We start from the raw sequence: 22,777 nt of genomic DNA on the forward strand, positions 1-22,777 counted from the left end.
GTCAATCCAACATTTATCCATCCATCCATCCATCCAACATTTATCCATCCATCCATCCAGCATACATCCATCCATCCAACATCCATCCATCTATCCGTCGGTCCATCCAACTTTTATCCATCCATCCATCTGTCAATCCAACATTTATCCATCCATCCATCCATCCAACATTTATCCATCCATCCATCCAGCATACATCCATCCATCCAACATCCATCCATCTATCCGTCGGTCCATCCAACTTTTATCCATCCATCCATCTGTCCATCCAACTTTTATCCATCCATCCATCCATTCAGCATCCATCCATCCATCCATCTGTCCATCCAACATTTATCCATCCATCCATCAGTCCATCCACATTTATCCATTCATCCATCCATCATCCATCCATCCATCCATCCGGCATAGATCCATCCATCCAACATCTATCCTTCCATCCATCCATCTACCATCCATCCATCCATTTTCTAGGCCAGTGCCTATCTCCAACAGGCTTTGCAGTGCATAACCTGGACAGGTCACCTAAATGAAAAACAATAACTGTTGGACAAATGATTTTAAAAAGGTTGAGTATTACCAGATCCTTAAAGAAAGTAATCACTGCTTTGACAAAGTGTTGGAAGTCTTTGCATGTTACTAAGAAGTTAAAGTGAGGCAAGAGGTGAGGGGGAGTAGTGGGGAAAGAGGCTAATTTAGCTGACACTCTAAGTCCAGAATAATGGTGGGCAGGTTGTTAATCAAGCTGGAGGTGCAGACCCTGCAGTGTGAAGCAGGAAAGCTCCCAAGCGAGTTACACTGATGAACCCAGCCCCCTTCATCCTGACAACACTGGACATCCTGGACGCACCACAACCCAACCGTAGAGAGCAGGACTTCCTCTGCTCTCCCAGACATACACACCAACCACTCAGTTACTGAACAAAGGCAGAATCCAGGCGTAAGTCATACAACAGCTTTTCTTTATCACCATTTTTTACCATTATCTACCTGAAAATTTCACTTTGTGGAATTGGTAAAACTAATGAACTACAAGAAACAAGACCACACAATGGAACCAAATCCATGCTTTTAAAGAACAGAAAGGAGTGAGTGCTTTGAAATAAAAAGCAGAATAATTTATAAAAGAGTTTGGCTGTCATTTAACTTTCCTGCAGTGAAAGCCAGTGAGTGACACTGAAGAGGGAGCTGTAGCTGCTTGGTGGGTCGGTGATAATGTCTGAATAAATGGCAGATCCTTGTTACAGGATGCACGGATCAGTGAGCGTTTGGATGGAAAGAGACACTTTCTACCAGCTATGGGAATTTTAGTCGTAGATCTCTGGATCCCGGGTGAAAAACTTTTGTCACAGGGCTCGCTATGATGTGTCACAAAGTAGGTCCAGCATGACGCTAAGCTTTGATGATGCCACACAGCTGCAGCGGCCCAATAAAGGAGTCGCTAATGGCTTTCCAACTTCTTTTAAACATGTGAAAACTGTGGGGGTTGAATAATTCACAGCGCAGCATATGCAAGGCCTGTCATTTGGCATCCAGCAGCCATCACTCTGGACGAGTTTGCATGGCAGAAGTTTTTGATGGCGGGGAGGAAACCTGCCCCATGAAGCCTGGGGACCAGATGAGAAACCATCTCCATGAGACAGACATCCACCGTTTGGACAGAGACGAGCACTCGGGTGAAGCATTTAATTTAATCTGATCCCTCTGTGACAGACACTAGGGAAATCTGGCTGTTGCAACTCAGCAGAGGTAGATTTCATAAAACAGTGATCAAACTGTTAGTGGCTTTTACTCCAATATGTGAAAGCAGAATCACCGAACTCTATTTTACAATGTAAATGAAAGGAAAATTCCAGACTACGCAGTTTAGTAGCACCTAAAGCTTGATTTTAAGATACATAAGGGGGTTGATCACCACCAAAGGAAAACTGGAAGGTGTTGAGGGTCAGCAGATTTTTTTTTCTAATGTGAAATTAGGATTGATATTCCAGCTTGGCTAGTTTTATTTATCCTTCCAATCTCTTAGGACAACTTAAGGTGTAATCCTTCCTGCCTAGAGCTATCAACCCCTACAACACCCGTTTCAAAAATAATATATGGGTTACTGCAACATTTAATTTCCCTTTGGGATTAATAAAGTATTTTTTAATTAATTTTAATTAGTCATAGACTGAAGCCAATCTGAAGTAGCTCCATACAGTGGGGCAAAAAAGTATTTAGTCAGCCACCAATAGTGCAAGTTCTCCCACTCAAAAAGATGAGAGAGGCCGGTAATTTTCATCATAGATATACCTCAACTATGAGAGACAAAATGAGAAAAAAAAAATCCAGAAAATCACATTGTCTGATTTTTAAAGAATTTATTTGCAAAATATGGTGGAAAATAAGTATTTGGTCAGTTACAAACAAGCAAGATTTCTGGCTCTCACAGACCTGTAACTTCTTCTGTAAGAGGCTCCTCTCACATTTTGACAGAAATATGCCATGATGAGAAATGTATGACTGTATTCTGGAAAGAGTCATGAGGCCCTGTTCATGTTTGGTGTTCTTGATTGTTAAAGTGAGAGTGAACCCCATGGTGAGGACCAAAGTTTTCTCTGAGGACTTCTGGAAGACGTTTGTTGCTGATTTTAAAAGAGGATGCAAAGACATGGAGCAAATAGTCACCAAAGTGAGAAACAAACCAGTCAGTTGAGCACAAAAAGTGGAAAAGCCATCCATCATTTTTTTTCTGTCGCTGCCAGGTTGTTGTAGTTTTTCTTTTTCTTTGGACTTGTTCTCTAACTTGCTGTCTAGCGCCAATGGTCTTAGAAGGGTTCCAGTCGCATTCCCAAAACCAATAACTCTAGGTTCAGTCATCAAACAGGGTAGCTCTGATTGATGCAACACAAACAAGCTGCATGTGCAACAACAAGATACTTCTGCCGTAAAATTCTTCGTGCCCCAGGAGGAGCAGATGGGCCGGTGCCTCTGTGGGACATCCCGTTTAATTATTAACAAGCGTTCACATCGAACACTGTACCTGCTATGTAAGCCAGTGTCACCTCTCTTTAATTCATTTCTTCACCACGTATTGTAACCGTGAAAACACAGGTGAGGACATGCCTGCTGCAGCAAGAGCACAGCCACTTAACCTCTAAATGAGGCCCCAACATCGTGTGCAGGGAAGGAGGTAGATAGAGGGCTGATGCGTGTGTGTGTGTGTGTGTGTGTGTGTGTACGAAGGGGGGGTTAGCAGATGCCTGCATTTCAAGTCTGATGCCACAGATGTCAGCACAGATGATGCCTCCACTCAGAGTGCTTCCACACAGCTCGATGGCCAACAGAGGACAGCTATTCCAGGAAAACCAGGGTGGATTTGAGGGTTGTGTGCTGCTGCTCCCCTGGAAGTAGACTGGAAACTGCAGCTGAGCATTTGAGCTCGAGGGACTGCTGTATCTGAAATATGTTACCCAGAGTATCCCATCACAGCAAAGAAAACTGTGTTTCTTTCAGAAGAGAAGGGCCCCATGTGTGACAAAAAACATGGACATAAAGTGGAGCCTGAGAAAGAATGTGTAGAGAGATTCTTTTACGGACGAGTAGAGTTGTGTTCAAGGAGCATCCAGCATGCCTGTAGTGCTGCTGGAGCAGAAGCAGACAGATGGACAGAGACGAAGGTTTCTGCGCTTTACCGTTCCATGCAGGTGGTCCGGGGTGCAGGGATTGTCAGAGCATGGTGAATTATTTAAATGGGGAGTGTGGAAAAGGGAATGGCTGCATCTGTCGCACATCCTTTTAGAGCCCCTACAGCAGATGTGTTTACTCACCACCCATAGCAGCTAACTGCTTAATGGGTCAGCATCGGCAGCCAGCAGTTAATTAGGCAGGTCTTTCTGTAAGCAGAAGGGGGCGGTACTTGATATGGGCATCAGGTCCTGTCAGGATAAAATAGAAGAATCCAGCAGATCTACTGCTTGAAGAATAAAGAAAGCAGAATTCCACTGAAAGACTTACTAAGCAATAAGAAAATCACTCCTACCTGATTCATATGGAAACCAAATAATCATCTGATGAAAAAGAGGAAACGGTCTTTTCTAACTAAAGTATTAATCCAGATCGTATCTTACATCATGCAACGGGTTTAATTATGTCAAATATTATTGCAACCCTTGCAGAAATTTACTCAGTTTTGCTGGAAAACAGCTATAAGTCAGCAATATTTGAATCTAGCTTTTTCCTTACTTATGGCAAAATGCCTTTGGGGAAAGGTACATAAGTCCAATGTTCCTGTTTATCTATGAGTAAGTGTTCAATGCACAAAAAGAAGAGCGCTATATGAACCAAGTCTGTCGTCCATTTTCCATCTCCATTTTTTCTCCTTGAACTATTCTTTCAAACCTCAAAAACGGGATTATGGAATATAATACAATACTATAAAATAGAATAGAAAGAGGGCTTTTATTGCAATTGCATGATGCATACAGTATGCTGAAGTTTGATTTAGCAAGTCTGTAGCAATAATTTCACAAAGTAAAACAATGTAGAACACTTACTGCACCAAAAAAGGTAAGCAGCAACAACAGTTTAAAGTTCTGCAGTTATCCTAGGACCATGTCCTGTTTCTATCCCTCAACCACTAAGCCTGTCTCCATCTGAGCCTTTCTGTCTGAGCTCACTGCTGGACTGATAGAACTCTGAACCTGCCTTAACGCTCTGAGGATTCCTGGAACCCTGGTTCAGTCTGTTACTGTTTGGATCTAAACCCCTAGTCGGGCTACGCACTCCCAGATCTCAGAACGGTCCTGTTCTTAACTGTTTCCCTGACCTGGATCTGCAGGATCCTGGATCCTGCCTGCTCACTGAGGTTGCTGTATCAGGGACGCTCTGGCTCAGCGCCGCATCTCGTTAGCAGTACATCAGCGATTCTCCACCTTCTCCTTGCAGTCGCAGCAGGTCCGCTGATCCACAGCATCCCATGTTTCTGTTCTGTCTTATTATTTTGTCAATAAACGATCTGAAACTTCCCACTGAATACTGGGTTCATCTGTCCCATTTAGTGCCGCTCCTGTTTGGAGATGCTAACCCAGATCACTCTCCAGTTTTGAACTGAGGCTGTTTATAGTAAATGTTACTGTTACGATCAAAACTTTTTCTCCTATGTATCAGAAGCATGGGTTACAACGACTTAAAGATGCACCAGTATCATTTTTAACAGTCCTTCATCATCTTCTAGTTTGATTTTGATTTTATGTTAGCCTCTGGTAATGTTGTTAGCTCAAGCTAATATAATAAACATTAGATCCAGTCCAGTAGAACCTCCTCGCCTCATCAACCCAGCATGCATTGCACAAGAGGAAAAAAATGGCAAACTCTATCGTTGAAAAACCTAACAAATTTAATACAATTTCTGGAGTAATTATGAGTTTTCACATTCCCAAACAACAACTTTTAAGTTAACAGTAAAAACTGCAAAATAAAGAGATCAGTTGTGTTCAAGTACTTGTGGAACTAATTTAGTAATCGATTAATCCTTAACTGGAGTATAGAGACTGTGAAACATCTCTTTAGCTGACAGAGCAACCCACAGAATAATCACAACAAAATTATAAAAAAAAAACCATTTGCTTTTAAAAAATTGTCTATCAATATGCTCTATTCAGAAGTTTCAGTTTCACCTTGTTTACTTCTGAAAAAAAAAAATCTTTAAAGTATGTTTTTTCTATCTGATTATTAATCGAAAAAAATAATCAAAAGACTAATCGATTTGCAAGATCATTAGTTGCAGCCCTAGTTTTAACAATATCCTGCGTTAGCATAAGGTAAAGCATAAGATAAGGCAAATAAAGATGTGAGAAGTTCATCTAAATAGCTACATTCAGGAAGTTTTTCAGCTTCTGCTGAAATAATATGTCATCTCCTTAATCTGTGCTGTGTTTTTAAAAATAGGCGGATTAATGGAGGTGAGGTTCAAGCTGGTTTGGAACAGATACAGCATCGTCGTCATTCAGCGATAAATAATCTCTTTTAGGGCTCAAAGGCCTCGAGGAGCCAGCAGAGCTCATAATCATACATTTTTGATTGGATTGCAGTCAGCAAGGACATTAAAATCTGTTGTTCCATCTAGAGTGCCTTAGCAATCATCTGCTCTGGTTTGGGATTATAAAATATGCCGTTAAAAATCAAACAATAACCACCCAAGCTGGAATAAAACACGTGTTTACACTGGTTTCTCATCGATCTTTGTGGGTCTTATGCTGGCAGTGTTTCTCCCTCTGCACTGTTTACCACCACTTCACGCTCAAGTTTTAACAGAAATATGGATGATTTATAGACTTAAGCGTCGTTTGTTTGGAAAAGAAAGAAAAGCAAGCAGGGAATCTGAGAAGTGAAACAAGTTTCTTAAACTGAAACCAGAGACAAACCACAAAAAATGTACGCATATATGAAATTGTTCTGAGGAAAAAAAAATTCTTAGGAACCTTTCTTGGTTATAATATTATCAGAAGAGGGAAATATTTAGAGCTTAACCAAAACAACAACACTAAAAATAAATCCGGAGACTTGCTCTTTAGCACATGTTAATGAGCTTCTTTCTTCCCAATCTATAAAAAAAGATCCAGTTTATAGAACATATTGAATCTATATCCAGGCTCCCTTTTCTAACTGTTGATGTGACGTCTGTCATTGATATTTCACACTTCTCTTGTGAACCTGCCAACATCATACCTTACATACGAGCCGCTGAACATATCTATAGTGCTAAATTCATTTACACATACTATGCTCATTTATAGCTTCATGCTCACGTTTTTCTTATTTCTAAAAAAATATATATATATATATTGTCGTTAAAGAGACACAACTCAGCAAACTTTCATTAACTAATCAGCTTCTTGTCTAATTTTGGATATAAGTGGTTTTGCATATTTGTTTCTTTTACCAAAAGCTTCATTGTTGCCCTATTTGAGCTTTAAAATAAAACATTTCCAGTTAGATCATCCTGGTAAAGTTGAAGTTCTCTTTTCTCACAAGTAAACTGTGATCCAAACTTTTTAAAAATCACAGAGAAAAAAGAAAAAAAAAGAAAAACAAACCCTGAAGTCAAAATTTTTAACAATCAATTAATTAAACAATAGAGAGAAAAATAAACTACTTACTCTCCGACATCATACAGAACGGGAGCAGGACACAGTAGATAGTCATTGCGCACAGTTGTTGGCTTTTTGTCTGAAAAACAAAGAAAACAAAACTTTTTTTTGGAACCAGATTGCTTAATGTGAAGCCCTTATCTGCTCAGCTCATCCAGCTCAGTCCATCGCAGGGCAACACAGAGACAAACAGGACAATAAACGCACACACTCTTACCTAAGCAGAATTTAGAGAAGCCAATAACCTAACAGTCATGTTTTTGGCCTGTGAGAGGAAGATGGAGTACCCAGAGAGAACCCACGCATGCTCAGGGAGAACATGTAAATTCAATGCAGAAAGACCTCGGGCCGGGAATCGAACCCGGAACACTTTTTTTCTGCAAGACAGCAGTGCTACCCACTGCCCTACTGAGCAGCCCATATACGAATATATATCTAAAAAGATAACAACAGGCTAAAAGCATCTCCAAATATAAACTACGCTGCAGATAAGTTAGCAGATCAGGTACCCAGGTTAAATAATTAGATACCTTCCAACTTTTAGGCTCCCACCTGTGTCTGACAGTTAAGCTCGGTTTTAACTTTTAAAATCTCTTTAACATGTCTGCATTTTCTGTACCAGATCAGAAATTTAATATGGTTACATCTTAAGTTTGTACCTATGTTCAATATAATCATGTGAGCAGTACAAAATTAAATTTAGTTTTGTATACACTGTGTATACAAAATGACAATAAAAGTTGTCCAAGTCTAAGTCTAATATCTGGTCCGTTGATACACTTTTTGTACATTATACAAACACCTTGATCATCTGGTGTTCAAAATAAAACGCATGTTCGGTTCAAGCATCAGTACTGGCTCAGTTGAAATAACATTTTAATATGTTTTAAACTATGACAAGTCTATATTTTAATGAGGAGTAACAAACTATTTCTCTTTAAAAATATAAATCCAATATTTAAAAGGGTTGATGTTTTATTTAGCTCAAAGTATTGGTTAAAAATGAAAGGGATGGCAGATTGGATTATAATTTGTGTGTTTGTGTGTGTGTGCGCTCATCAAAGGTTGACAAAGGCAGCCACTGAGATTATTCACATGACTGATGAGTTTTTTCTGCACATGCCTCCAACTGGTTTGCTGATGGAGAAGACCGTAGCATCTGTTTCACATATGTGGCGTGTGGTCCATAGTTGCCATGATGCTTGTCCATAATTATAAGGTGCCCCACTGTTAAAAAGGTCTGGACTGAACACATGCAAAAGCCAATAAGGGAATAAATAGCCCCAAGTGGGCGAATGTGAGACAGCCTAAACTGAGAAAGGACTAACAGGAAGACATCTGCTAATGGCCACTTCCCTAATTCAGAAAAGGGGCTGTTTTTATAAAGGAGAATGAAAATATGCTCAAGTATTTTAGTTGAGATGAAATGCTGAAAAAAAAAAATATCAAAAATAACTTGTCAGGGATGGAAGTGTTGTCATTGGCAGTCGCCGATCCCGCGGATCCCACGGCCAAATGAGAGCTTTAAAAGATTGGCTTTCGGTGCCAAATCCCGTTTGCTTCCTGAAAAAGGATTTCTCAACAGAACAGACTGCAAGCTCAAAATAAGGAGCACAGTGACCTACATAAACCCTCTTTCTTCTGATGGATTCAGACAACGTGGATACGGCGAGATAGGGGCGTCGTTTTGCCACGTCCAACCTCTGAAACATTTAGCATTTATCAAAAAAATGAAACACTATTAATTAAATGACGGGACGATTAATCCACTTAGTTTTGTCACTACGGATGTAGACTGAGGCAGCCACAGACCGGTGCTGAAGGAGATGAAAGAGGGAGATTCTTTTGTTCAAGTTGGATGCTTGTCTGAGATGAAAACAACCAAACAGATTAAACCACATGATCCAATAGATGATTAGTTTACCTCAGGGTATCTGTGCTTGTTTTTATTTTATTTCCCATAACCAGGTGGTTTGTTTGAAGGCCAAAGAAAATACAGCAAGTTGACCTTAATTCAAGATGTTTTCTCTATAACTTACTGTACTTTGTCTTTTTACAAAATGCAAAAAAGGAGATTCAAAACCTTTACTATTTTATTGTCAGATAAAATCAATTGAAACTCTGGAGGAGCTGCTGAGATGCACGGCTGTGAAATAAAAAAAATCCAGCCCTATTTAAAGAGAGACCTCAAAAATTACATCAAATCAGGGTTCAGGAGATGGATAAAAACGCACACCACACTTTTCAGTGTTTCATTTGCAAACATTATCAAAACTATGGATATATTGCTTTTCACTTATTGACACATCTGAGTGATGGTCTTTCAAATAAAATCCTGATAAAATAGATTAACTACTCAGTTTTTTTAAAGTGAAAATAAGCTAAAAGTCAAAGAATTAGGTTTGCAACAAAAAATTATTTTGCAAATTGTTTATTTGTCGATTACTTTTTCTATTAATCAATTAACAATTGATTTTTTACTAAATTAAACCAGGGGTAACTAAAACTTTTGCACTCAATTTTCTTTTTTTTTCATGAGGAGTTCTGGATAGACCATATATTTAAGACATAAACAATTATCTTTATTTTAAATGCAAAATTTTAAATATTTTAATTCATTATTATATTATTAATTAATAATAATAATTATTTTTTTTTTTTACAATTTTGGTATAATTACTGTTCCAAGTGGGTTGCTCTAACAGTTAAAGATTTAACAACAGGAAAGCTGTCGCTGATTTTATTTTTTCAATGAAAGAGGAACCAAACAGTAGAAGAGTTTTACTCTAAAACAACTACGTGAATCCATAGTTGATTTGGAGCAAATTTAAGGAACTTACTGATGGTTTGCTGATTCACTATGAAGCTGCATAAGACACCTTCGTTGCTGCGTCCGCTGGAGAAGCCGTTCCCTCTGAGAACGATGTCAAAGGACTCTGGAAATACAACAAAACCAGATAAAACTGCAATGAGGAATTTTGAAGAGTGTCAGTTTTTTGGAGACTCAAACTCCTTTTTTATTATTTTATCTTTAAAAATTTTCTTGGACAAACTCTCTCAGTGTGGGTGCTGTGGGATAAAATATTTTTCAAGTATAAGTCTGACTGTGCATTGCTAAAACACAAAGTTCAACAACAGGATCAACTTACGATTCACGCACACGGTGGAGGGTTCAACAGTCAGAATCTCTGTACATGATCGCTTTAATATCTGTGGGATGAAAAAGAAAATGCAAATGAATTTGCTGTTGCTTGGACATGGCAGGAATAAATACATCAGTCCCTGACTGTTATTGGCTCTGTCACGTTTAGAAAACAGATCAGGAAGCAACACCTGAGAAATGTCCCGCTCCTGATTGGCTCTGGGCGGGAAAAGGAGAGCGGGAGGTAAAACAGCAGCTGTGTCAGCCTTTATGGGGAAATTATGCAAGACGATTACTGTTCCTTGGTTCTATTAAAAACCTCTCAGGGATCTTGCATTATCATATAAAGAGGCCTGTGTGAGCGCACTGTCACGCAGCTGCACTTCCCTCTACGATTCAATAAATCAACAAAGGGAAAACTATGCAAATCCCACTGCAGAGTGAGTAAGAAGAAGCATATTAATGGCAGTGGAGGACATTTGAGTCTTTCATTTGATGTTGGACAGAAGCTTAATCTGAGAAATGGAAGATGGAAGTGTTTACAGCAGCCTTGTTAGGGATGATGGTGCGACACAGGGTTGTATGACAGCTGGGAGGAAATGGATCTGCTGCTCTTCCTCTCTACCTCTATTTCCTGCTCTAATTACTTCCTTGGCAGTGCACAGGAGGGTAAAAAATGGGTGACTATACCAATAAAATAACAGTTTTACTGCTTAGACTTCAAACTATGAAGTTTGGACAAAATTTCCCCCTCTAAGAGCTGAAACTTTTATGGTGCAAAAATAACTAAAAATGACCAATTTATACAGTGCATTTATTGTAATTTAGCCATTTAGTTAAATGATTAACGGATGTGATTGGAAGCGATTTGGGAATGTTAAAATAAACACTCTAAATGTGGTAATTACATGTCTCAGTTTGGTTTTATTTTTTCATGATCTGATGGCAAACATTATTTATGGGCTATGAAGAAGAGAAGGCAGATGTCCAAATATCCAAAGTCATTCAAATATCTAAGCCAGTGTTACAGCTAAACAGTCTTAAGAAATCAGACTTGTTAAATAGATTAAGAGAGAAATAATTAAAAATAAAGATGAGCTACTGTGTTTTCCACAATTTTGGCATCTGTGATGAAGAGAATTTCCTCTTTTATAACTAATGAAAATAAAACTCTGGGCTAGATTTGCAAAAAGTTCCAATGTCTCTCTGCTCTAATGTCAGGTTTTTGATCATCATCCTGCTTGGCAAAGATACGCTCAGTTTTTTAGCAGAGGTTAAAACATGTTTATTTAGGCTGTCCTGTTTCAGACTCCTAAAATAGTTTGCAGGGTCTGACAGAGGAGAAACAGCCCACAGCATTATACATCCTCCGTACTACAAACAGTGGACATGAAGTGCCTTCCACAGTCATCCTCTGCTTCATTTCAGTTCCACAAATGTGGGTGAGTGAACCTTGCAAAAAAAGACAATCTTGAAGCAATTTCTTATTGTAAAATATTAACATATATCTGCTCTGGTCTGTTCTCTAATTTTGAAGGGTCACTAAAGAAATTGTCTTTACAACCCTGAAAAACAGAAAGCTTTAAGTTACTCACTTAAGTTAAATAAATTCTGATCAACTAAAAGAGTAAACATGATAGAAAATGTGCTTTTGCTATTCTAGAAACATTTTAGGTCAATTTTGAAGATGTTTTCTCTACTAAATGTACTCAAATATAAAGACACCATGCTACTGCAATGTGGGATGTAGGATTTCTAATAACTATTTCGCACCTTTACTAATAATCATGGGTGGAATTGCTGAGAAAGCCTAAAGTTTTCCACGATTGCAAAACTGACCCATTAGGCTCAGTAGATAAAGGTGCAGGTTTTTTCCCTCAATATCAGCAGCTCAGATAAGAGAGGTCAGACAGAGTGCAGAAAAATATTATAAACAGCCTCTCAGAGCCTTAAAAGCCAACTTTGCTGCTCTCTTTCTGTGAGTTTTGTCAGGCAGGTCGCAGAGGAGAGGGGGATCCTACAGCAAAAAGGCTGCGCAGATGATCCCAAATCCTCCCAATCCGACAGAGAAGCGACGAGGCCAACAACCCAGGAATCCAGGATTACTAATCAGAGAGGAATGCTGCTCGTTTCGTTTGGATTCTAGAGGCATCCTTGATCTCAGTCCCCTCAGGGGGGTGGGTGTGACAGGAGAGCTGGACTTTTTCAACATTGCTCTGAATGTTCTGAAACAGGCAATTGGAAGCATGTTTATGCTGTTTATGCAGTTTCTGCTGAAATTGCTGCACACCATTTGGTTCCAGGAAATCTGAATTCTTGCTGCATGTAGATTTGCATGCAGCATCCAGTATGGTTTACATGTAAGTAATAATCCAGCTCTACACACTCAAAATTCGTTTTTGCAGCTTAAAAAAATGCTTACATTTCAAAACCAAATAAGAGGATTCATAAAACAATGTTTCCATATTTAAAGCCAGAAAAAATACAATCAGGAACAGAAAGATTTCCATTTTTGGAACCATCATTCTTCTTTGTGTGTGTCTTGCAAAACAATGATTTAGAGCAACAAATTTAGACCCTTATGCACACGTCAGTCTCTTTGAAAGCAGCATCATAAATCACAGTTCAGTGCTTTCTTCATCATACATCAGAAACAAGTCCCACCCTTTGGCTCTGTGTCCCTGCAGCTGCATGTCTGACAGCTCTGTGTAGTTCAGGCCTTTTCCTAAACACTGCTGGCCTTGTCTGCAGATGCAACGCTCCACTTGGGCCAGAGACTTCTACAGGGCAGGAGATTCTGACAAAGCTCCACCTAGGCTGACAGTGTTCAGTCTGAATGCTGCGACAAATGGAAAGTATCACTAACTGGCTGGCAGAGGAGGCAGAGGCTGGTTGTTAACACTGTAAGGGACTCTTACTCTCTGACAGTGATTTACTAACTGAATATTATGTTACCGCAGCTCATATTTTTCCATATAGCCTTACTCAATTGAATTTCAAAAGCGTTTTTCATGCAGCCTACCTAAATGTTGGTGCAATTGTTTTCTCACATTGCGGTGGAAAAGATTCTACGTATTTCTTGTTTTCATATAGAAAAACTCAGAAAAGAAATGCAGAGCGGCCAAACTTACAGAGTTGACAATGCCTTTGAGAGCGTGGAAGCCATCTTTGACAGGAAACACGTTGTCTATGGAGTCGGCGATGTCAGAAAGCTGTTGGAATCGTAGAAAAGAGAAATAAACAAGAAGTGCTGCTAATCTAACACTGCTCTCTGCCTTCTTCTGTTTCCCTCTTTATGACTGAATGCCGTCTTTCCTCGTGTCGCGGGCAGGAGGAGATGGAGCAGATGGCAGGACTGTGGCAAACACTTTGCTCAACTATAAAAAAAAATGATTGCAGCAGAAACTGGGAGCAATACTGCCTTTGGTTTTTTACTTAATGATGGCTCGTGGCAGGATGGTTACCAATGGTTACAAGAGACGGGCCACCATGTTGGAAAAGAAATTGTGAAACTCCAGACATCCCTGACAAGAGAAGCGCACAGCCGGACTGGAGTAACACTCAGATGGCCAGACACTTAAAGATACAGTACAGAAAATAACTCTAGGAATGAAATAACAGTTTATAAAGGTAATTATTATGATCAAAACTATTTGAAGAGCATCAGTTTATGTCTCTGAAAAACACAAATTATGCGAAATGCAGATTATTCTTTGTGTCCCACTGTGTTACTATCAGGACATACCCCTTTAATAAAAATGTTTAGTCCTATGTCAATATAACAACTTCAAAAGGCTTTTTCCTCACAGCTGAAACCCAAGTTCAGAACCCTTCCCCTCTGTTAAGCCACACACTTCTCTAGCAGTACAGTGGCTGCAGATTAAGACTAAAAGCAACTTACCTGCTTCTCATCAGAGGCGTCGACACCAACGCAGTAAACACGAGCTCCATATTTCCTGGCTTCATCAGCCTGCAGCTCAGGCAAGAGATATGCAGCAAGTTAGATGTGGAGGCAAAAAGACAAAGAGAGAGCCTCATAAAAACAACTTAAAGTTGAAATAAAGGAGAAAAAAAATATTCCCTCTTGAAGAATAAGTATGTTTTCTATCTGAAAATAATTAAATCAAAAGTATTTTATGTGAATTTTTTTCAGATAGAAACGCCAGGCTGACCTCATTCACGGTGAGTTCATGGACATAAACTGGCAGTTTCCCGTCTGTAAGAGCCAGGATGATGCTGGAAGACTTCGTGGTCTGCGCCTTGATCTGTTCCGAAGCCTTCAGCAGTAAATAAAATGTGTTTAGGTTTATTTCAAACATAATCAAATTTACAATATCAACAAACAACATGTTCACACGTTAATTATTACTCTGTGTTCAGAAAAGGAGTCAGTATCTATTCCTACCTCATTAAGCTCAATCAACTGCTACCAAATTATTTACATTATTGGATATTTCCAATAAAATACTTACTCCAGACTCCCCTGGGGAGAGGGATGTCTAGTTATCCCACATGATCACCCAAAAAAGTGGAAAACGAAAAATACCAGTACCTACCGTAAATTCCGGACTATAGAGCGCACCTAATTACAAGCCGCACTCTCTAATTTTAAAAAGAAAATCAATTTTGTACTTTTATAAGCCGCACCGGATTGTAAGCCGCAGGTTTCCCACGTTGTATTTACAAATAAAAAAATTAAACGTGAGCATTTTTTAACGTTTGATTTAATCTGCATGATAAAACAAACAAATATGGTACATGTTATGAATGTTTTTTTTTTTTTCAAACTACCTGTAACACATTTAAATATACGTATGTGTCGGTAACACGCAAATAACGCTGCATATACCGGTACCTTTAATTGAACAACGCACAGAACATTGCAGCCGACCAAGAAAAGTCATTAATCACTTTCTTCTTCCTCCTGCGCACTAAAAGCCTCAAAGTCCTCTTCCTCGGTGTCTGAATGGAACAGCTTCAGGATGCTGTCACTGACTTCAGTCTCATCCTTGTCGCTCTCACTTGAGCACTCGCGGTCCTCTTCACCCCGCAGCAGCCCAGCCTTCCGAAACCCGCCGGTGATGCTGGATATTTTTACACGCCGCCATGGAAAAAAGCATGTATTAGCCGCACTGTATTATAGGCCGCAGTGTTCAAACAGCGCGAAAAAAGTAGCGGCTTATAGTCCGGAATTTACGGTAGTTTGTTTTCAGTTTTTATATTTTTAACTGATTGCAAACCAACAATAATTTAACTGCTATAAATCTGCATTATCCTGTATTTATTGTCCAGGGTTAAATAAGCACTCCTTATCTTTAGGGGAAGAACTGTGGGTTCTCCTATGTCATCCTCCCACAATCCAAAAATAAAAAAAACACTAGTTTATTTGAGTTCTGCAAGGTGGAAAAGCAGATATAGATGATGGATGGTTTCATTTACTTTACTCTTCTTTACCGATTTATGTAATCTACTGCTTATATTCTTCTGTTACATTTCTATATAATCTATTTTCCAGAGAATGAAAGTAATTTTGTTTGTAAAGATGTTTTGACCCCCAAAACTTCCAGATTTGCTTCCCTTCTTAAAGCCTGTTTTTCCTAATTATTTATTTTATCTGAACTTCTGAGTGATATCTTTTTGAGCGATTGCATTGTTAATCAGAGTTAAGTAGCTGAACAGCAGAAACAAAAAGTTTAACTCACCTTTTTCATTCCTTCATGCATGTAGGTTTCACCTGCTGGTTTGATATTGTACAAGCGTTCCAATCCCTCTTTAATTTTAGACCTAAACAGTAAAAAACGTCACATGTGGGTAGAGTTTTCTTGTAATGCTTCGGTGTTCCTGTTTTTCGTCTATTGATAAAACCATGATTTTAGTGCTTTAGGTTTAAATATTTCTCAAACTCTTAATTACAGCAATGAGACCAGTTGTAAAGCTAAAATCCTTTAAGTTGTGGGAAATCATGGGCCATCAGAATCATCAGTAAATATGGCTTCTTAAAACACTTAGAGTGAACACAAATAAAATAATTTAGCTTTAATGATTTTGTCATCTGATTTAGGTTTGAACAGTAGGGAAGACGATTAGGGCCACAGAAAAAATTAAATAAAAGTTAACTGATTTTTTAATTTTCTTTCAGTTTAATATGTGAAAAAGTCCGAATTCTGACTTTTTTCCCAGAATTCTGACTTTTTTGTCAGAATTTTGGATCTTAATGTAGATGGGCACCATGAAGGAAGATATGTGGGAGCACTCAGCTTCACTGACAAAGATGTGAGTTGTTTGAGAGGGCCAGTGACTCATTGGTGGAAAATGACAGAATTAAGCAACTTTTTACGTGCCCGAGGGGTCCCCTCATTAATGGAGGAGCAGAAGGTCATTAAAACCAGAGAGCTAGTCACTAAACAGACATGGCTATGGCTTGATGCTTACATGTTTGTTATCTGTCAGAATTCTGAGAAAAAAGTCAGAATTCTGAGATTAAAGTCCGAATTCTGAGAAAAAAGTCAGAATTCTGAGATTAAAGTCCGAATTCTGAGAAAAAAGTCAGAATTCTGACTTTTTCTTATACTAAAATAAAATTTAAAAATCAGTTAACCTTTTTTTTTTCCAGTGGCACTAACCTCTTCCATAGAACAGAGTTACAAAACTCTTAGATAAGATAAAATTCATGCATTAGGTCGATTATCAGACAGAAAAAAACAAACAAATAATTGTTAATTAAACGTTTGCCCTGTCCGCTTTGAAACATATCATATTTTTTATTTGCAATATATGATACAGTACTTTATTAAATGCATAAATTGTTTTTAAAATGTGATATTTCAAATCAGCATCTGCTCTTTCGATCATACGGAAAGCCATCTGGCTGTTAGGAAACACAATTCCTTAATAACCCTCAAGAATCATGACTAGCATATACGTCTCACTGTACTTATCTAATAGCAAGTATGTTGCATAGATTTCCACAGAAGTTCAATAAATACATGGTTATGTGAATATTTTATTATGCATAATGAGCATTTATACAAAAATATTTTTTTTAAAACCATAAAAAGTTAGCATACATTTCAGAATCATTATATAGCTCTCCTATAAGTCCTCAATATAAAAAAAAAAAAAAAAAAACTCTGACAGCTGTCGTGTTGTATGGATTAATATCAAGTTATTCCTTTTTCAAATATAATTTAACTTTTATTTTGTTTCAGATTAAATTAGTAATTTATTTCACTTTTACCCATCTCCAGTCAGAGGCAGCAGAACTTCAGCTTGGGATGAAAAAACTATGAATGAGACCCTCATTCGATCACTGTGAAAAAAACAAAGGTCACACAAAAAAAATCTGTTAAAACCTGGAAACCAATGGACTTCATCACAACAGTAAACACAAAGATTAAAACAGAAAAGCGGAGACAGATTTTGTTTAAAGTTCAAAAATGCATAAATAATGATGCAAACAGAAGGAGCTTCTTTAATGTCAGCTAATTATAGTGCATGGCTTGAAGCAGCTTCTGAGACACAGAGGAAGTGATTAATCAGACAAGAAATATGATGATGAGTCACACGCAAACATCCTGCTGGACAAACATTATTTATTTGTACACCCTGTACCTGTGGTTCTATACGGTTACGTAGCATCAGATTGGACCCACTCACCTGTCCACCAGTTCTATTTATATCCAAGAAACCTCAGGCACATAATAGAACAGAAGATGCTCACAGATTTCTGCTTACAAAAAAACAGGTGGTTTCTGTGCAAATATCCCAAAATTAACTGTATTTTTACTGCCTTTATATATATATATATAAAGATAATATGTCTTGAATTTTAGAAATTAAATAATCTATCAAGCCTCTAAACATTTTAACCAGTTGCAGGACTAATTGTAAGAGCACCTGAGATAGAGCCAGAATTCAAATAGTTAAAAACGGGATTCCTACATATTTGTGTAAAAGAGCTCAATATATTCAAAATAAGTTTTTCAGTTGGTTTTCCTTTGGGAGAGCAGGAAAGCAAAAAGTCACAATATTATCCTCCTCAGCTAAAAGTCTGCGGCCAAGAAAAATCAGCCTAGCTATATTACTATTAAATATTTACGGTATTGTTGGATACAGAAAAGAAAAAATGTAACAGACATGATAAAAGATAATAAGGCTTTCTACCACATCTAAGAAGAAAACTACAAAATGCCTGAAGGCTTTAATTGGTACAAGTGATTATAAAAGCTTCTAATTCAGCATTGTCCCATTTAAATCATCTTATAATAACTTGAAATATATTTCTCAAAATATTTATTTTTTGTCTTTAGTTTTTAAAAAGAATAAAAAGGCAATTTCAAGACGTTCACGGAAGAAAAGGGCATTAATAACAAAACATAGAAAACCGAATTATTTTTTATGGAGCAGAGGGGCAATAAAACACTTTCTGTTCTGCGAAAGCTTTTCTCCTCGGAGCTGAATGCATTGTTACACTCAAGTTTCAAGACTGCTCAAACCAAATCACTGCATACTTTTTTTGATTTTTTAATGCAAAAAATAAGCAGTATTAAAAAAAAAAAAAAGTCTTATAAGACACTTTCTATTCATATCAAAGTGTCTTAAGTGGCTTTTAAATCCAATCAGCTCTATGGTGCAGCGACCATCTAGAAATGCAAACATGATTTTAAAAATACCATAAAATTAGATGCATTGCAAATTTAACTGGAAGTTTCGGGTGACCGGTATTCTTGCTAAAATATTAAATAAGAATTGAGCAACTTCCCCAAAACTAGATCTTATGAGTTGAAGTGTGACACTCAGGATGGCTTCCTCCTGAGCTACTTAAAACTTCTTATAATCAAGTAACACAAGTGTTTCCTTCAGAGATGTGAAGCCTTTGGAGCATAAGGAGAGGTGCTGATATTTCTCAACTACATGACACATGGCCCAGTCGCCATCCTCCCCCACAAACACGCCGCAAAATCTTTGGACCAGATCCGCCAGGGAGGAGAACCAATATGCGTTCATATGTGGACCTAATAAGAGGCGACTAAGGTCACAGATGAGGAGCGGGGGCGGGGTCCTGATGTGAAGCAACATTCGAGATTCTCTGTTTTAAGAAAGACTTGGGATGAAGATGCCAAAGACAAGGAGAAATCTGACGATGGTGGTGGGTTTTATTCCTGGTTAGAAAGGCGACGGGGGGAGGCTGGGTGATGAAGGAGTCCAGTTTGCTCCACATGGCAGAACAGAAGTGCTCTTGGTGAGCGAGCATTGTTTAGCAGATTGTCCCCGTCGCCTTCCAGTGTTCTTTTGCTTTACTGTACATTGTCTGCCTGTCAGCCGTTCTGTGGTGGAAGCAGGGGATAAGTGTGGAGCCGGACCCCCCCGGTGCAAATGGCCATTCTCACAGCCCAGAAGACTGCTCCTCTCTGCCACCCACTCCCACCTGGTGCCTTTGCTATTTTTTTCAACCAACCACTTCATTCTGGCTGTGGCGCTACCGTCTGTACTGTGCTGGCAGGCGCCATTTGACTCAAACATTATGCAAGCTGAGCACTTCGGGTCTGTTTTAACGCTTTTGTCTTTTATTAATTAGGACTAGAAAAGGATGAGAAAAGATCGTTTGGAAAACAGGTGGGAAGTCCTTTAAATCTGTGCGGCAGACGGCAAATAATGATGTCATTTATCCAATAAAACAGCTTAGAAGTCTGTTAAAGTACTCCATTTTCCCAACTTATGACAGTTTTACTTTTCCTTGAGAGGAACAATTCTTTTTCATTCTAAGCCCTTGGTGCTAGAATTTATATTACATGTAATATATATAAAAATAATTTTTAATTTTTGCCATTAAACGTTTGCCAAACGTAGACTGTTACTTCTGCCATTGAACAGATGAAATAAATTAATATTTAAGTATGCTAAAACAGTTATAACAATCATAATAACATCCATTGTCACGTTCCAGGTGTACAAAAAAAAGTGCTTTCCAAAGGTTCCCTAGATCCACACTTAATATGTAATAACTGGCATTGAGGGAATGCAAATGCTATCTTCCCTGTTTGCATAACTCAAACTTTTTGCTGCATATTTTCAACTAGGGTTGCAACTAACGATCATTTTGCAAATTGATTCATCTGTCAATTATGTTTCAATTAACCGATTAATAATCAGATAGCAAAAGGTTTCTTAAAGAAGATATATTTTTTAATTGAACCAGTTGAAACTCAAACTTTTCCACAAAATGTTTTTATCTTCAAAGCAAAATGTTTATATATCTTTTTTTTAACAAGTTTGATATAATTACTCCTCTAAGTGTGTTGCTTTGTTAGCTAAAGGCATAATTTAGTCTCCATACTACAGTTGATGATTATCGATGACTAAATTTGTTGACGATTGTTTCAATAATCGAATAATCCGATTAATAATCCAGTAGTTGCACAACAGGCATCGAAGGGGTTAAAGTAATATTGCATGTTGCTCCATGTATTATCTGCACAATTCATCCTGAAATTGGAATTTAATAATCCAGTTAAGGTATAAACACAATAAAACAACATTTTCTGTTCAAATGTGCGTCCATACTTGCCTCACGAATCGGTCCGTAAGGTTCTTCACAAAGTAGTAGATCTCTTTAAAGTTATCAGATAAGCTTCCAGACCTGAAGTAAGAAAAAACACAAGAGTGAAAACAGAGGACACAGAAGACTGGAAGCTAGGAAGTCAAATGCATGGTTGTGAAACAATTACACTTATAGTAGGCTTTAAGAGCAGCAGGAACAGTAATTGCTCTGCAAAGTCTGTGTGCTGTAGCAGTCGCCTCACTGTTGTAAGGACACAGTTAGCTGCTTCAGTTCTAAACAGACAACCATAAAAAACCCCAACCTCAGGTAATTCACATGATCAACAAACCACAGGTCTGAACTTTTAACTAACCAGACTAGTCTTATAAAAAGCTGCTTATTTTGGCATTATCTTTGGTAAAACAACCAGATTTTGTGCAGCTAATTCTGCATATTCTCTATGAATTTATCAAATTCAGATTAAACACATCTTACTGCTGGGATATATGTAGGCCACGCCCCCCTACACACAATCTCTATGCTTTATAAGTGTTTACACTGCTTTAAACTTCTTCACATAGTGTTATCAAATTTTTGATTATACTTTTTTTGTTTAAAGGGTTAAAACATGTGCTTTACTAAAGAAGGATAAATAAATATGTGATTTATTATTACTATCACAAAGAAGAGATTTATTTCTTACAACACAGATCAATGTGTTAAGACTTTGATAAGGATCTTGGTTTATAATACCCCCAATGTAAAGCTAGCTGTCATTATCTCCTGAAATTTCAATGGAAATTTAATTTCCCTTCATTTTTTTAATGAAAACTTTTACCCCTTTGGAACGTTACTGATGGGCCCCTCAGATCTGCCAAAGCATCCTCTTATCCAAAACCTACAGTAAATGTCCTAAGCCTTCAGCTTAGGAGAGGCCTTCAGCTCCATTTCCTATCAGTTCACGATTAGGATTCATTGGGAAAAATGCTTAGAATAGTTTTGATGTTTAAAATGAGCTGGCTGACCAGAGTCCTTTCCAGATGAAATACTCTGGACTGCTAAATAATTTCTATATCCTTCAGCAGGGTAACACTTTCACATGTAGCTCTCTTTTTGAAAACCCTCTTTACAGATCCAGTGTCTGATGCTGTAGCCAGATGTGTTTGACAATTTTAATCAGACAGTTTTATCGTTTTTATCTGAGCAGTGCTAGGCTGTGTGGGAGCTGGATGAAAAAGAGGAACAAGAGATGTTTAGCTCAGGAAGCCATCCCTCCTGGATTTATATCCATAGCATGGCTCATCGGGGGTTTCATCATATGAATCAGAGCCCCAGAAAATAAAATTAACAAGTAAATGTTTGCATAAAATCAATCTGGAAGATCTAGAATAAAGTGCTTTTAACTCAATCAAGGAGGCATAAACTAAGCAGGTGACTTTTTAGAGGATTCAAGAGGAATAAAAGACAAAAATGACTGCTTTCCTATGGAATTCCCTCATTCAGATTTAATCTTTTAACTCTGTCAGTCCTTTTAAATATTAGTATTTAAATACTGGATACCTTAAATGAGAAACTGTTTCAGCAATAGCATTTCATCTGCAGTAGATCGTTCTTTTCTCTCCCTAGTTTAACAAAACAGTACAAAAAATAAATGAATCTTTTTCTAACTGGTCACAGATTTCCGAAAGTTAGCAGCTGATTGGTTGATAAAGCCCATGTGACAACTCTGGAAGCTGCAAGCTTCCAGAGTTCATGTTCTAAGATTTGTACGGAGAGAAACTGAGTATAGATCAAAGGAACCAGATGACTAGAACCAAGCCTCATCAGGCTGCCAGTCTCACTCTGCAATAAATATTTGTTCATATTGCACATTTTAAAAGTTTCAGCACATTTTTATCTTAAAGGAATAGTACACCCAAAACATGATTAGCCTTCATTTTCTACTCACCCGCATGCTGAACAACA

The 22,777-nt window shown here is 38.0% G+C and overlaps 1 protein-coding gene across 1 annotated transcript in view; it reads right to left on the reverse strand.

The window, feature by feature from the left end:
• antxr2 (anthrax toxin receptor 2) overlaps window positions 1–22,777 on the reverse strand; it is a 105,253-nt gene that overhangs the window by 74,424 nt on the left and 8,052 nt on the right. The window contains exons 2-10 of the mRNA XM_015373587.1: window positions 20,840–20,911; window positions 17,510–17,581; window positions 15,975–16,056; window positions 14,445–14,549; window positions 14,174–14,242; window positions 13,404–13,484; window positions 10,280–10,340; window positions 9,971–10,066; window positions 7,140–7,209 (exon numbers count right to left, since the gene is read on the reverse strand). Of these exons, the coding sequence (XP_015229073.1) occupies window positions 7,140–7,209; window positions 9,971–10,066; window positions 10,280–10,340; window positions 13,404–13,484; window positions 14,174–14,242; window positions 14,445–14,549; window positions 15,975–16,056; window positions 17,510–17,581; window positions 20,840–20,911 (708 nt within the window). The remainder of the gene's footprint in view (window positions 1–7,139; window positions 7,210–9,970; window positions 10,067–10,279; window positions 10,341–13,403; window positions 13,485–14,173; window positions 14,243–14,444; window positions 14,550–15,974; window positions 16,057–17,509; window positions 17,582–20,839; window positions 20,912–22,777) is intronic.

The sequence above is a fragment of the Cyprinodon variegatus genome, unplaced genomic scaffold, assembly GCF_000732505.1.
Source record: "Cyprinodon variegatus isolate N-32 unplaced genomic scaffold, C_variegatus-1.0 Scaffold89, whole genome shotgun sequence".
NCBI lineage: Eukaryota > Metazoa > Chordata > Actinopteri > Cyprinodontiformes > Cyprinodontidae > Cyprinodon > Cyprinodon variegatus.